This window comes from Zootermopsis nevadensis, unplaced genomic scaffold, assembly GCF_977971745.1.
Source record: "Zootermopsis nevadensis isolate Lab colony 2312 unplaced genomic scaffold, Znev_1.0 Znev_ptg000017l, whole genome shotgun sequence".
In the NCBI taxonomy this organism is placed as follows: domain Eukaryota; kingdom Metazoa; phylum Arthropoda; class Insecta; order Blattodea; family Termopsidae; genus Zootermopsis; species Zootermopsis nevadensis.
The window spans coordinates 119656-136107 of NW_028259149.1; the positions used below are offsets into that span (position 1 = coordinate 119656).

The window sequence follows — 16452 nt, forward strand, 5'->3', positions numbered from 1 at the left end:
CTATGATGGCATTTGGATCCGCCCACCCTGGAATACTGTAATTCGATTGGACAGTTGGAACAAAAACCCATTTGTACACGCCCACTGAGAATTCTGTTCTGTGATTGGACAGTAACAACTTGACCAGAAGCATAAGAAGAGAAATTTTGGAAATTTTCAGGTATTGCGTCCTATATTCTCGAACAACAATGACTGGTCGTGGTAAGGGAGGTAAAGGTCTTGGTAAAGGAGGAGCGAAGAGACATCGCAAAGTTCTTCGTGACAACATCCAGGGGATTACGAAACCCGCTATTAGGCGGCTGGCTCGACGTGGTGGTGTTAAGCGTATTTCCGGTCTCATTTATGAAGAAACCAGAGGTGTGTTGAAAGTGTTTCTGGAGAACGTTATTCGTGATGCTGTTACCTACACGGAGCATGCTAAGAGGAAGACAGTTACAGCAATGGATGTGGTGTATGCATTGAAGAGACAAGGTCGTACACTGTACGGTTTCGGCGGTTAAATTAACGGTTTTGATTTTAAACGGCCCTTTTCAGGGCCCCAAATTATCTTGAGAGTTTGGTTATTCCGCCATTCAGTTATGCTTAGATTTCTGAATGTTTTGCGTGCTATTCTATTACTTGTTTCGGACGTAACTTCTATTTCCTAGCGCAATGTTTTTTTTTGCAATGCTTTACTTGATACATGAAGTATCGTATGGCTAGCAGGCAGTTTAGTATGCATTTTGCTACATTGCGGGTCATTCGTGCCTATTCAAGCCAGGTTTGTTCTTTACGTAATTTGATGGCAATAAATACGGACCAGTATCATCGCAATATGAATTTCAGTTGCCGTTGGTGCTACTTCCGCATGAGATACGGCAAATGCTTACCAGATATTTTCGGATGTTCGTTTGAACAAAGTTTTCAAATGTTATGCGTATGTCTATAATTTTTAACAAGGATTACCGAAAATAATTTGGGTTCTAGTTGCTAAAGGTTACACATTCCGCCTACTTTCGTTGGGGGAAAGTACGTTACTTTTATAAGGGTTCAATGTCTGGTGATACACGCTAAAGTTCCCCTGCAATCTTAGGACTGAGGCTTCCAGGCATTTTAAACTTTAAGGCATACTTTATATTGTTTATATGACTGGCGTGTACTCACTTGTGTTAGGTTACCTAGCGCCGAAAATATTGAGCGCATGATTTGGCCGAGATTTTTCGGCCCGCTGAAGCGCTTAGGTTTACGGAAATGTTTCCTTACATTATTTCGGGGTTCGGTTTCGCTACCCTCCCAAGTTATGACTACACCCTATATTAATACAGGATTTGTTGCATTCAATGCCACTACATGGTAATCAATATTGTGCTTGTAAGATTTGAGGTTTTCACATAGGTAAGTATGAAGATTTCTGTCTTCTGGGTTGTTGCGGTGTGTAGTCTGGTCGATGCTAACCAACGCCCTGATGACGGAGGCAGTATGACCTCTGAAACGTAGTGAATTAATTTTGGTTAAGATATTGTAAATTAGGAATGTAGAGATTTGAACTTAGTTAGAATTAAGAAGAGCAGACATTTGCATGTAGGAATCTGTTGATGTCATTTCCTGGCATAGAGTTAAGCTGCAAGGCTAGTTCACCTTACTCTCAGGGGATAAGAAAGAAACGTTGAAGTGAGATCGCGGTCAGAACTTTCAAGATGGCAGGAGGTCATCAAACCTATGAGCAACGTGCAGCTGATCGGGCTACTTCTAACAGGTAAGCGCTGAGGCGATGAATCCAAGTATAGGTAGTAAGGGTAAATTAAATAATATTCAAAATTTACGTAACAAGAGTGTACTAATGATAAAGTGAACTAGCCTGAATTAGGTAGGTAATGTTTTAATAAATTGTTAAATTTATGTCGTGTTAGAAATAAATGTGATAGTCTTAGGAAACAAGGTGTAGCCTCATAGACGAATTATCACATCAGCTGCCTTGCGCCATTCCAAGCTACGCTACCACATTAGTAGGACTAAACTCAAATAAAACGTTACAGTTAGCATCGACCAGACAACACAGCGCAACAACCCAAAAGACAGAAATCTTCAATATTGTGCTTGTTATGGGCGTTTCCAACATCTTGCTTTGCTTGGCGTGAACCTGGATACATTACTCGAAGAAAACTACATTCTCGACTACGAAGGTTAGAAGAAGACCGCGTGGTAATACAGAAGTGGGCTAGTCTTTTAATTTTGCCACACCATTCAACTTACAAGAAACCATATTTAGTACAAACAGAAATACACTCCAGAATGGGTCAAAAGCTTGGAAAATTTTAAAGGCAAGTCCTAGGAATCAGAAAATATGGTGTAATGAACGCTGGCTCGCAAATGCTTCATTTGGATGACTGAAATGAGAACAGTATCCCAATCGTCTTTATTACAATGTATATATCTAGGTCGCGAATATGAAAGGCGTACAAAATACTGTACCTACCGCACTCCAAAGCTAGGTTTAATCGTGAGGAGCAACCCACACACGTTGCCATTAGAAGTCGTCGGCGTATGACATAAGAGCAACTTACTCCAATTCCACATGGGAAACAAATAAAGAATGTCAATGCGTACAAGATGAAAGCGATAGTAACATATCGTGCAGCAGGATCAATGCAAAGATTCGCTGAGGCAAATAACATAGTACTTCGTGACAAACGAACCCCTCTTAAGAAAGTTTGGGGCCCTTAAAAGGGCCGTTTTTAAAAATCAGATACTCTTAAGCTTTCTTCTCAGTCTTCTTCGGTAGCAACACAGCCTGAATGTTAGGTAGCACACCACCTTGAGCAATTGTAACACCAGACAACAGTTTATTCAGCTCTTCATCATTTCGGATCGCCAATTGCAGATGTCTAGGAATAATCCTAGTTTTCTTATTGTCACGTGCTGCATTGCCAGCCAATTCAAGAACTTCCGCAGCCAAATATTCCATCACAGCAGCCAAGTACACAGGAGCACCGGCACCAACACGCTCAGCGTAATTTCCTTTGCGGAGTAGCCTGTGGATACGGCCCACCGGAAACTGCAGTCCCGCTCGACTAGACCGAGACTTGGACTTGCCTTTAACCTTACCACCTTTACCGCGACCAGACATTGCGAAGAACAGCAGTAACACGTGTTCGAATACAATTTTTGCGAAAAACCGCTCCATTTTGTAGGACTATGAGGAATTGAACCCTACCCAATCACCGACAATAACTTACAAAGACGTCACAAGTCATGTTTTCATTGGTGCGGAGTTGTAACAGTAGCCTTGAACCCTACGCACTTAAAAACGACCACTTTTCCAAAAATTTGCATTCCGCACCGAAGTTGGTTGTTGGTTGTGTCATGCCGCCAAAGACGTCTGGTAAAGCTGCTAAAAAGGCCGGTAAGGCCCAGAAGAATATATCGAAAACTGACAAAAAGAAGAAACGCAAGAGGAAAGAAAGTTACGCCATCTACATCTACAAGGTGTTGAAACAGGTGCACCCTGACACCGGTATCAGCTCTAAGGCTATGAGCATCATGAATAGTTTTGTGAATGATATTTTCGAGCGAATTGCAGCTGAAGCTTCGAGGTTGGCTCATTATAATAAGAGATCCACGATCACAAGTCGTGAGATACAGACTGCTGTTCGACTGTTGCTACCAGGTGAACTGGCTAAGCATGCGGTGAGTGAGGGGACCAAGGCCGTCACTAAGTACACCAGTTCGAAATAGACTTGCTTTCAGTTTAAAAACGGCCCTTTTCAGGGCCCCAAATGATTCCATTTGTGGTTATGTTTGTCTTTCGTATTTAGTTTTACGTCTTTTATTTTTCATTAAGGTGTGTGCTCGTGTGAGATTTTTCTTTTTATGACCGTATTTGTTTCCCATTATTTTTGGATGTTTATTTCTCTTCGCATTTTGCGTTCTTGTTTCTTGGGTTACGTATTCCAATGTTTCGTGGTATCAACTAGTTGCTCTTCCTCGACGCATTAATATCGACATTGCATCTGTTTTATATAAATAAGCACACATACAACTATTACCTCCATAAAGAAGACCTGGCAATAGGGGTCTGTGTTAATAGTTGTTTGTGTGCTTATTTATATTCTAATACACTACACGGCATGCAAAGTTTCAAGATTGCATCTAATTTGTTAGACACGTCAAGACGAATCGGCAGTTATCGATCTCTGTCCTCCACCAATCGCCAAGTGCATGCGCGTCATCACAACCTTGAATGTTCTTCCGTACACTACTCAAGTGGGATTTTATAATATTAACACTGATTCACTTTCATAGCGTTCTATTAATTTAAGTACTTGCTACCGAATGGTGGGCATTATTACAGCCAACATTTTTCTCTCAAATCGGTGCTGATTTTCAGTCAGCTACTAGGAATACGCATCCTATGACCCAAAACACGTACCGATTCACTGCAGTGCCCATTTTGAAGCTCGTGTAAAGGCTCAACTCAATGCTGCGAATTTTGGTCCCCGTGAGGGCAAATACGAATTATTTAGGAGGAATTACGAGCTTTTTGATTTAGTAAACTTCAAATCTTCATTATTTATTTGTGTTTTTAAACTTCTGTTTCTGGTTTTGCACAGGAATAGAATTAATTTGCTTACCATGTATCCTTTGTGGTCCCAAACCAAGCATGTCAAAGTTGTCATGTAGGACCTCCAAACCTATCTGCCCATTCTTGTACTTTATATCTGCGCACCTCACTTGAATAGATTTCAGGAGATCTTCAGTTTCCAGTTACTAAAATACCTTCATTTCTCTCACTGACCAAAATCTTCAGCCTGCATTTTGTGATGTTTTTATAATTACTTCTTCTTAATGGAGAGTCCTAGAGACACCTACATATTACGCATAGACCACAAGATGTGTGGCACATAAGTCAATGAAACCACTGCGGCCACATTTGTGCTGGTGCAGGAGAATCTGCCCATCCTCACACACAGCACACGCCGGTTCCTGGTACTCTGCTCCCTTCATCCGGAAACTTTGACAGTCAGAGCAGGGTGAGTATAACACATATTTGTTTCTGAAAGTACACACATTGTTTCCCATGATTTGGAGGGCAAAACATGACTTCCAAAAGTAAATCCATTGCTATGCTGGAATTAAAAGCAAAAGAATCCTACCAAATGTTCTAGCTTAATCTCATTCCACAGGGGTGTTTTGTTAAACAAGGGCAGTCTATGATACCTTTCCAGTGCATTTCAAAATAAAGATACAATGTTAACATTTCGGTATGTTGGATTTGAAATCTGTGCACATATGTCATTGTCATTGTTTGTCAGTGGATTTTTAATTATTTCCCTTTACATATCTCTTAAAACTTCATAAATGCATGTGTCTTAATGTATTTCACTTTAAAACCAGTGCTATGCTTTTTTTATTTGAAAACACATAAATTTTAATTCCTGAAATAAGTAAATATCCTCAATGAAGAGATTAAAATGTTTGGTGCTTAAGTTAAATTTCTTTCTGATGGAAACCAAATTTCGAATGTTGGAAATTTTATTATGAATAATGCATTACAACTATGCACTTCTTTTTAACATAATTTAACATGTATAACAATAAAAGTGGATGTGTGAACTAGCTGTTCCATTCAGGTTTACAAGCAAAATTTTGTGAATGATATATATCATTCTGCAAATCAACGTTCAATTTAGATTATTGGTAACAGAAAAGATCCCGACAGTGCAGAGCAGGAATAATTGTTACAACATATGTATATACATCAGAAGAGGAATTAGGTTTTAGGTACAATAAAATTTTTGTGCTTCACAGTATCAACCTACAATTACATCGTCATCACGAAGACCCTAGTAATAACAGCAGAGTGGAGCACTTACAACCTGAAGTGATGGCTTTTGAGGCAGAAAATGCAGTCAGTTAATCACGTTCAAGTTTCTCATTTGCAGCGTCACCGACAGATGGTCGAAGCACACGTCGAAAGAATGCCCCAAGGCAAGAAACTGTTGCAGTTAAGCTACTGCAGTCACATGCCGTTCATTATGAAAATCTTTTGAATACAGACTTCAAAAGAACATCAAAATTAATTCCATATTTCAGAACAGTATTTGCTGACACATTCTGATTGACAGCTGACTCATAAGAAATGATCAAACATTAAACAACACCTTATTACTGAACTTTGAAACTACTCTAGTGGTATTGCCTCAATGCTATATGTCGTTATTATACTACTGTCACTACAGTTTTGGAAATGGGTAATACACTAGAACAGGATGTTGACATTAAAGGTACAACAGGCTTAAGATGCATCATACCTTTTGCCTACTGCAGCTGTTATGAGGGATGTCAGTCTCATATTCCCAGGGCTATACACTATCCTTATTACATGTAAACATCACATTAATAAAGTTAAATATTAGTCTCATTAGAAATTACAGTGGTTCACTAAAAAGTTTGGTCTCGAGAAATGGAGTTGCAGTGGCCAGCCACTGGGCTGTCAACATTTCACATTTTTCACTGACACACACCACCACTGACATCAACATAGTGCAAGCCCATAATCGTAACATTCCAATTTAGACATGAGCATGTGGATGAAAAGTATAGTACCAGACTGCTTATATAAAAGGCTTAGGAACTACGGCTCTTCAGATTTTCTTTATTTTAGAATATAATTTCTTCACAAGTAATTTCTTTAGCATAAATCAACAAATCATACACAAACAGAAAGAAACTCTTAAATTAAAATCACAATATGACGCACCTACAACATCTTATAAAAGAATCTGTGTCAGTACATCTGTACTTCATGACATAGCGAACTGGCGATATCCTTCCAAACATATCGAGAAGTATGCGGCCCACTGTCTGTTGTGTGACAGTCCCCAAGTGTAGAAAGCAGCAGGCACTGATGACCCTTGGTACAGAAAGTCTCTAGAATCTAGAGTCTAGATCCTAGTGCAGCTAATGTACCATGGATCAAGATGATGCTACATGCTGTGGACACAAGGCACCAGAAACAGCAATGGCACATGCTTACCAAATGGATCTTTGCTAGTGGAAGCCCACCATCTTTTGCTTTAAATGCCTGTGGGGACCAAATGCCCAGTGATGGAGGCAGAACAGATGAAGACTTTCTATGGCACTGACCAGTATCCAGTTACAAAACAATCTCCTCATGTGCTGGGACAGAGATAAAAGCCCCTAACTTGGGACTGAAGGTATGATAATGTGCTGCTTGGCAGCATGATGAGTATGGAGCAACAATGGAATGGCCATCGGCAGATAACCGACGACCTTGGATTGGAACCTGTTCCAGAGGACTGAACCTAGGTTTCTGCAGTGAGAAGTCAGTCAGCATTTATTTGAACTATGGTATGGTCCATCACCATTATATTTGTAAAATTTGCCTTGGTATTAGGACAGGATTAAACAAGGTATCTTCTCTTCTCTAATGGCTTCAATAACATTGCATCTTTCTAAGCTCTCTTGGCCACTTCTACATTTTGAAACAACATAAAAGAAATAATACATAAGTTACGTTTTTTTTTTAAATTTTTCCCACAATTTTCCATGTGTCACATTTTATTTAATTTATTTATTTACAAGTTCCAGAAATCCAATAGTGGATATAGAACACGTCACAAACTCAAGTATAAAAGCGTGAAATACATACATTAAAGAATTACATCTAGACAAGCAGCGTACTAAATACAAAACAATATAACTAGTTATCCAATTAAGTACTCTTCCACAGTGTAAAACGAGTGAGTAATTAAAAAATGCCTTAATGCAACCTTGAACTTTTTAAGATTATTTGAGGTATTCTTAATCTCCATGGGTAATTTATTAAATATCTTTATACCCGCATAATGAACTCCTTTCTCATAAATAGTTAGATTAGCTTGAGGTAGATACAAATTTTGTCTCTGTCTAGTATCAACAGCATGAGAGTCAATGTTTGACGGAAAAAGAGTTTTGTTTTGTAATACAAACAATGATAAAGAAAATATATATTGTGATGCCAACGGAGAAATATCTAATTCTTTGAATATATTTCTACACGAGACTCTATTGCCACATCCCATCATCGTTGTAATTGCCTTTTTCTGAAGGAGAAAAAATCTCTGTAGAATGCATTATCTGTTTTTAATAAGTAGATGAAAGTATTTGTACAAGATTCAAAGTATCCCTTCTTCCTTCTGCAGTCAAGTAAACATGATATATAGTGATATGTCTAATATGAATATTGAATGCTTATCCAAACACTGCTCCTTCTACTGCAGCATCCAAATTATGGAGGATAATGAACATTTTATGACCAAAATTGCAGGCTAACAATTCAAAGCTACATTAGGCAAGAGGAACACTCAGAGGTATATATCATATCTAGTCTGGATTCTGACAAACTCTCTTGAAGCTCAACTTTCAGTAGGGGCAAGTAAGATTGGATTTGTGGTTTTCATGGTTTTCTGGATTGATGCCATAAACTTGTAGGGGTTACCAACATGAATAAAGTGCCAAACCCTAGATGACCACGACCCACAAGTATCACAGGCTCCAAGCACTAGTGTACAACAGTTCTGTTGGATCACAAACTCTTTTATGGGGTTCAGCATGATGTGATATGACTTGCCATCAAATACCAGTGCAAATATAATTTTGTATGTGTTCGGAGAAAGACGTTTTCAGCATCATCCTGTATGTGTGTTATACCAATAAAACTCAACATAGCCATAAGGGGCTGAAACAAGCTGATAAGATTGATATAATATTACAGTTCCACTGCAGTAATTGGAAAACAAACACCTATGAAGAAACATACAAAAAGTTGATGAATGTTGAAGAAACTGCATCAAAGTGTCTGTCCACTTTTATGCACCGTTTCAATGAAGAATTCACTGAAAATGTCAACATCAGAATAACCTGTATAAGGCTACTTTGGTGGTATTCTGACATTGCATGCAACATTCAACATACATGACGAACACTGGTTTCAAATTTCATCACCATCTTCCTACAATCTAACATCGCCCGTGATCATAACCTGGGAAAAGTTTGCACAGTATAGAAGACAGAGTTTCATTCACAGTGTAAACCTCAGCTGAAAATGATCTTTGCAAACAACATTTGCAGAAGTTATGTTTGCAAACAGTGCTGACAGACCATCTCCTGGCAACATATACATATAAATGTTTCAGCCACATTTGCAATGTATTTCTGTTTCCCGCCTTTCACGTACTGACTACAAAAATTCCATAACTTTGTGTTGATATCATTCTCAATCAGTTTCTTTAGAATGTTATCTAACTTCAATTCCACAACCTTGGTTCTCAAAAATTACTAGGACTCGGCGCAAAAAACTATGCATGCCCTCAGTAAATCACAGAAAGCTTAATCACAAAGATGACCAAGGTATCATCAGCACCAATACAAGTATTGGTTTTCTTATATTAGTGCACAGCGGAGAAATTTTGTTTCCTACGTGACGATCTATTAAAGGACTACGCTCTCTTGGCATGTGAGTTATAGTCACATTCTTTGTACATGCTGCAGACACGACAGTCATAATAAATCAAGACTACACCTCTGTTTGTATTGCACATTTTGTATGCTTTTCAATAGCATGCCGTATTAATGTGCAGTTTACCCTAAACCCAAGGTTAAAATCCCGAGAAATGGGGCGTAGTAGTAGTAATTCTTATTATCGACTGAACAAAGCTACCGAAGCTGAAATAGTTTCGCTCCACTAGAAGATGGTAGCACAGTAGTATATCTGTGGATCACGTTTGTCACAGAGATTAACTGTTAGAGGTGGTTTACTGTCTGTGATTTGTCGTGTGTAGCACATCTGCTGTCTTTCTGTGGTAGGCGGTTGCGTGTCATACAACACGATAGTACGAATACTGAAAGGACTGTTGTTGGTCTTTGGTCTGCTGTTTCGGTTTGTTTGTTTTATACAATGGACGGAGAATTCAATAACGATTCAGAAAATATAATTCCTTCACCTGATTTGCTCTTTATAGCAGAATTTATTTCCTCCTCAGCTTGTTTTGATTGTTCTTTGCCCTCTGAATTGATAGCAGCAATGAACTGTCAGTAATCAAGAGGTGGAAATATTAGTCTGTAGCCAATCACTACTTGACATGCTGATGTGTACAGGATATGAACACCTACTTGTGTAGTGGGTTATTCTTAAACATATAAAATATAAATAGAAAGCTATTTTAGTACTAAACACTGTACTATGTACTCATCCCTAATCTCAGCATTAGCCGCTTTCACTGTCTTTGTGAAAAACTTGATGTCAGGGCATGAATCCACAAAGAACAGTGATAGAAGTTCACATTGGTCTGAATGATATATTCTGCAAGACCATATTTTTCCATTTATTAACCTTTGTTGACTGTGTGTCACAGTTTATGTGAAGTCCAGCTGATTGTGCACTTCAGTGCAGTAGCGTACTACTAAACTATTGACCCTAGAGTTTATAAAGTCCAGCTGGCAGCCTTGTACTGTGGACATTTAAATACCCTATTCCTGGTTGGTAAAGGTTAATATTTCATATGAACTTAATAAATTTGTCATATAGTCTTCATGTAAATATAGGTTTCCTGTTCCTTATTTGGTTGGCATCTTTTAGCAGTTGAAAGAATGTAGTAGCATTGATATGTGTAGAGGTGTGAGGATATTTTACCCACGGTTGTGCTTTCATTAAATTTCTTATCCAAGGGCATTCCACAGACATTTGTCCACAAGTCATTTAAAAGGAAGGTGGTGGAGGAGCTCATTTCACTAACAAGATTTTTGCATGTATGTTGTTGTTATGACATACCCTGTCTATTTCTATGTTATTCTTTGCATTCCTGATGTTGCAAATTTTGTCTAAATACATACTGATGATTGTTTATTTCCTTTGTTGAGATTTCATGGTAGCAAGTATAAGAAATTGACTGGTATTTCAGAGGTGGTTGTTGCCCCTATGAGATTGTTCCATAAAACAACAATTTTTTTTCTTGAACAGTCACCATAGATTCTTCTGAGTAGTTAGTATGTTAGTATATTGTAGGTATTTGAATCTTATTTTGTTTGAATTTATAGCAATGAAGATAAAACTGTGGAGCCATATTCATAAATAATAACATTTTGATTCTTTTTATGACTTTGTAAGGGGCCAATTAAAGACTTAGAGATAATGGATGAATATCTGGTAGTTAAATTTGAAGTAGTAAGAATGGAAAAGACTGGCTTGGAATGAAACTAGGAGGTAATAAGAAAATGTAGGTGTAATACCACACCATGAACTGTATTTACTCAGACCCATATTTCTTCTTCATTGGTGTAAGGTATTCCATCATTTAAGGTTGTATTTCATGTGTCCCAGCTAAATAATTTCAATAATAAATTTACTCTTACAGGTGTTCAAAACTACAATTGCCCTGATGACCTTGGATGAGGATTGCATTGATAACTGGACACGATATTGCCCTCGAAAATTGCATTTGTATTTTGATTATTTCATTGTGTTTCCATTCACAGGAAAGAAAACTAGGTGAAATGGAACAAGAAAATTTCTGGTTCTACTTTCCTTTAAATGAATGCTTCCATCTGTATAGAGAAGGTAACGCAACTTATAAATTAATAACTTTGTTACTAACTTTATGCTATGGGGTCTTTTTGAGCATTGTCTGTTACTTCTCTGTTTTTTTATAAACCGTGTGTTCATAAACATACTTGTAGCGTGAACAACATGCCATTGGTGCTATGTTGTCAGACACACAGCACAATGTCTGCATTAATATACCATCAACTTCATTACAAAAACACTGTTGGTGGTATCACAACATATTTTGGCTGGTTGAACCATCTTCAGGTGTTAAAATATAAACTTAAGAGCAAGATTGTTTAGTTCATTACATTAAGCACCATCAGCTAGCTGATTTTAGAAGTTGATGGTATATTAATACAGACATTACGTTGTGTTGCATGTTTGACAACATACTACCATTGTGGTTTAAGTGCTTCTGAAAGATAATTTCTTATAATATGCCACTCAAAGCCATCACATCCTTGTAACTTTTAAATGATGATCATCAGTAATGCTGATGTGGTGGATCAACACTTCCATTGTTCACTGTAGGATCTTGAAGTTTTGGAGAATATGCAGTATTTATTGTGGGAAATGTGTAGCAAAATGGGAAGTATAAAACATGTCTTATCAACTGCACAAAATGGCAAATGACTTACTAACAAACTCCATCATGCAGGAATTTCGTAGAAGAGCTAATAATTATTAGATGGATTACCAAAGTCACTGCTTTTGTGGAACCTTGTAGTTTATCATTACACTTGAGCCAGTGCCATGTAAAAAATTCTCTCTCTGGTTAACATCAATTTTAATATTATCCTCTTATCTATGTCTAGGTCTCCAAAGTTGTCTCTTCCTACAGGTTTTCCAAAAACAGTTTTTCTATCATGATGTTTGCACTAAATATTTTAGTTTTATGGTTAGAATGGTAATCATTGTAACTTACCATGTAACATTTATTATGATGTGTAATAGTATTAGCCTGTGAGCTGGATTAGCTCTGCCGGAATAGTAACTGGCTACGGACTGGGCGACCAAGTTTTGATCCGTGGCTGGGGCAGAGGATTCTTCCTCTAGCCTCTGCATCCAAAGCACAGCCGGGACAAGACACTGACCACTCACTCCTGTCTAGTGCTGAGGTTAAGAATGAGTGGGAGCTCAACTTCCTCTCCTCTCCCCCCAAGTGGGACAGCTTTTCCTTTTTAAAAAATAGTATTAACCTAACTAATTCCATGGAGTAGAATTTTTGGGAAGCTAATAGTTGCTCAACTGGTTAAGACATTCCTGTCTTTATTTAACCTAGAGGTTTGTTATTGTGTTCATAAGAGCCTTCCACAGTTAATCTACAGAATCCTAGAGTATAGTGCACTAATGAGAATGACTTTTAGTACTAACTAACTAGATGGCTTACCAAACCCGAAGGTTTATCACCGAACTAACCAAAGCCCTCCACCGGACCCTGTCCTCGGGCAACAAAATCCAGTCTCCTTCAACTCCTATCTCCCATAGATCCCGCCTGAGATTATCCTCCCATGTACGTCTAGGTCTCCCCAGCGGTCTCTTCCCTTCAGGCTTCCCAACCAGTACCCGGTGCACACCTCTTGTCCCATCCATGCGCGCTACATGCCCCGCCCATCTCATTCTTCTCGACTTAATCAGCCTGACAATACTGGGGGAGGAGTACAGATTTTTAAGCTCATCATTATGCAGTTTTCTCCACGCCCCATCGTCTTCCCTCTTAGGCCCAAATATCTTCCTCAACACCCGATTCTCAAACACCTGCAATCTGTGTTCCTCCCTCTGAGTGAGAGACCATGTTTCGCACCCATACAAAACAACAGGCAAGATTATTGTTTTGTATACTTTAATTTTCAGGTTCTTAGAAATCAGACAGGAAGACAAAATATTTTGAACTGAGAAGTAGCAAGCATTTCCTGAATTTAAACTCCTCCTAACTTCCTCAAGAGTGTCATTTTGATTTGTTATTGTTGTTCCCAAATATTTGAACTTTGTAAGCCTTTCAAAGGACTTATTAGCCACCCGAAGATAATTTTGCCCGCCTGTCTTCTGATGACGAGATACTAACATGTACTTAGCTTTTTCTGAATTTACTTCCAGCCCCACTTGTCTACCAGCCTCTAGTAGAACTTCTGCATTCCTCTTTAATGTATTAATATCGTCCCCCAATAAATTAACATCATCAGCATACGCCAATAGCTGATGTGTCCCATTCAATTGCAAACCCTCCTGCCTATCTTGGACTTTCCTGATAGCACATTCTAGCGCAAAGCTAAAGAACAAGGGAGACAAAGCATCTCATTGTTTTAGTCCGTTCTTGATGAAGAATGTCTCAGATACATATTTACCTACCCGAATTTTGCTACGGGTTTCATTTAAGCACATTTTTATTAGACCCACTAGCTTCTTTGGTATACCAAATTCAATAAGAATATTATATAACACTTCTCTCTTCACAGAGTCATAGGCTTTATTGAAATCTATAAATAACTGATGTACGGTCCCACCGAACTCCCATTTTTTCTCTAGTATCTGACGAATGCAAAAGATCTGATCAATCGTTGATCTGTTTCGCCTGAACCCACACTGATGATCCCCAATAATTTCATTCGCATGTGGGGTTAATCTTGCCAAAAGAATGTTTAATAGAGTTTTGTATGAGGTTGATAGCAGCGAAATTCCTCGGTAATTACCACACTCAGTCTTGTCCCCCTTCTTATGAACAGGAATAATTATGGATTCCTTCCATTGTTGTGGCATCTCTTCCTTATCCCAAATTAACTGAATAAGCTTATGGATCCTCATATGTAACCCTTTGCCACCTGCTTTAATTAATTCTGCTGGAATCTTGGTTGATTTTTTTGTAACATAGCCTTTTTTTAAAGGTGAAAGGTTGTTAGCCTTACACCCAACCCCCAACCTGGAGGGCACCATAGTATCACTGTTAGTCTAGCGCATCGCCTTTTAGTACTAGTTTAAAAAAAATTAACATCACTCACTGTGAGTGTGTTTATATGGTAAGACAGTGGTGGTGTAATGTGACACTTGTTAATGGACGCTGGCGTACTTACCATACCCCTGGATATAAGTTATTCATTGATCTTTGTAGTTGATTGAGTATCGTATGCATCTGTCCTAGCTATGTGTAGAAATTCTATATGTCCAGTATATTTATAATACATTTTATTACATGTAGATATCATGACTATACTTGTTGGCAGGATCGGTGGTGAATCATTGACAGTGGCACAGAATAATTATGCTGTGTTCTGGTTTAAGGGCAAGGAACTAAATATGGAATTTGGTCTTCAGTTGAGCTTTGCTCGGGTTGATTCAACAGTCCACTTTAATGTGATGGAGCCTCTGTACTACTCAGGGTACATGTGTATCGGAGTTGTGCTCTTCATTGGTAAGTTACTGATAAACTTTACTGACTGGGTCATATTATCTTCTGCCTTGTTTATTTTTAGCTGTGACATTTATAACAAGGAAGTATTATATATAGAGGTATAACCTTATTATGTATGGTCTACAAAATATTTACCCATTTACTGCGGAAAAGACTGGAGGAAGATTATAATAAAATTATAGGGGAATACCAATCAGGCTATGGATGATACAAAGTAGAGATAGACAAAGAATAATGATCCAGCCTAACATGACATTGGAGATATTCCAAGAAGTACAAGAATTCAAATATCTTGGAACAATCCTTACAAGTAATAATGATGAGTTGACTGATGTACAAAGTAGAATAAGAGCAGCAAATAAAATATATTTTGCATTAAAAGGGATTATGAAATCTAATTGTGTACATAAAAGCAGTAAAATAAGGATATATAAGACCATCATCAGGAGCATCGTCTGCTATGCAAGTGAGCTCTGGACACTGACAAAGAAAACAGAAATGATGCTGGGCGCTCTTGGAAGGAAGATTTTGAGAAGAATCTTTGGACCAGTACAGGAAAACTCAAAGTGGAGGATACGTTACAATCATGAGCTATATAGACTATATAAAAGTGATGATATAGTAACTCACATTAAACTGAGAAGGTTCGAATGGGCTGGACATGTCTACAGGATGGAAGAGTATAGGATACCCAAAGAAATATTGGAAGGAACAATATATGGGAGAAGGCCAGTGGAGAGACCTAAAAGTAGATGGCTGGATGCAGTGACGACTGACTCCAGAAATATCCTGGAACAGCAGCTTGGAGAAGGATAGCGTTGGATAGAGAGAATTGGAGGAAGAAGATAGAGGATGCTAGGGCTCGATTTTGGGCTGTTACGTAATAGTAATAGTAGTAGTATATATTTGTGAAAATGTTTCCTGTTATGGAAAAGAAAAAAGTTCTAACTCAGTGCGTCACCTTTCCTTAAAATGTTTCAGTCTGTATGACGAGACTAGCAACAATTGTGAATTAATAATTATATAGTTTACTGATCCATTTCTGTTCATCTTTTTGATTAGTACATGTTCTAACCACAGGTATTGTCAGATAAAGCCTCTAAGTTTCACATGTGTATACAATTTTTCATATACAGACCTAGTTACTTATTAGTTATTGCTATCAGATTGAAAGCTAAATGTAGAGTTTGTACAGCAGCCATGTTTTTTTTACAGTCTACGAAAGAAGGACCTTTGCTAAAGTTATTTTTTAAAATTTGAATTGCCCGTTGTTGAGTGACTTTAATGTGAATTCTACCTCAAATGTTCACAAGGCTGCTATGTTTATATTATTGATGATAGGAAATTAGACAAGCTCGGAAAATGTATTCCACATTGAAATACACTTAATATCCTCATGCGCTCTTTGCAGTGTGTATTTAGAGGTATTAAATCTCCCTTGTCCAATGGAAAGAAATTTGTT

At 38.0% G+C, this 16452-nt stretch overlaps 4 protein-coding genes across 21 annotated transcripts in view; 3 read left to right on the forward strand and 1 right to left on the reverse strand.

Moving 5' to 3' along the window:
* The first annotated feature begins 146 nt into the window (after positions 1-146).
* On the forward strand, positions 147-543 carry LOC147873435 (histone H4). The gene has a single exon (XM_087349977.1). The coding sequence runs from the start codon at positions 189-191 to the stop codon at positions 498-500; it is 312 nt and encodes a 103-aa protein (XP_087206103.1). The 5' UTR covers positions 147-188; the 3' UTR covers positions 501-543.
* Positions 544-2696: 2153 nt separating this feature from the next.
* On the reverse strand, positions 2697-3152 carry LOC147873436 (histone H2A). Its single transcript, XM_087349975.1, has one exon. The coding sequence runs from the start codon at positions 3104-3106 to the stop codon at positions 2732-2734; it is 375 nt and encodes a 124-aa protein (XP_087206101.1). The 5' UTR covers positions 3107-3152; the 3' UTR covers positions 2697-2731.
* A 136-nt stretch (positions 3153-3288) lies between these two features.
* LOC147873437 (histone H2B) lies at positions 3289-3748 on the forward strand. Its single transcript, XM_087349974.1, has one exon. The coding sequence runs from the start codon at positions 3343-3345 to the stop codon at positions 3712-3714; it is 372 nt and encodes a 123-aa protein (XP_087206100.1). The 5' UTR covers positions 3289-3342; the 3' UTR covers positions 3715-3748.
* A 6093-nt stretch (positions 3749-9841) lies between these two features.
* LOC147873438 (lysosomal dipeptide transporter MFSD1-like) overlaps positions 9842-16452 on the forward strand; it is a 62478-nt gene continuing 55867 nt past the window's right edge. For 11 of the 18 annotated variants that reach the window (XR_015535413.1, XR_015535419.1, XR_015535412.1 and 8 more), the window contains exons 1-2: positions 9842-11596; positions 14803-14990. The gene's annotated coding sequence lies outside the window, so the exon portion shown is untranslated. The other 7 variants (XR_015535414.1, XR_015535415.1, XR_015535420.1 and 4 more) reach the window with 7 other exon arrangements.

What these genes read in the sequence shown, in the direction of transcription:
- LOC147873435 (XM_087349977.1), top strand. Translation starts at nt 189, where the DNA reads ATGACTGGTCGTGGTAAGGGAGGTAAAGGTCTTGGTAAAGGAGGAGCG.
- LOC147873436 (XM_087349975.1), bottom strand. Translation starts at nt 3,106, where the DNA reads ATGTCTGGTCGCGGTAAAGGTGGTAAGGTTAAAGGCAAGTCCAAGTCT.
- LOC147873437 (XM_087349974.1), top strand. Translation starts at nt 3,343, where the DNA reads ATGCCGCCAAAGACGTCTGGTAAAGCTGCTAAAAAGGCCGGTAAGGCC.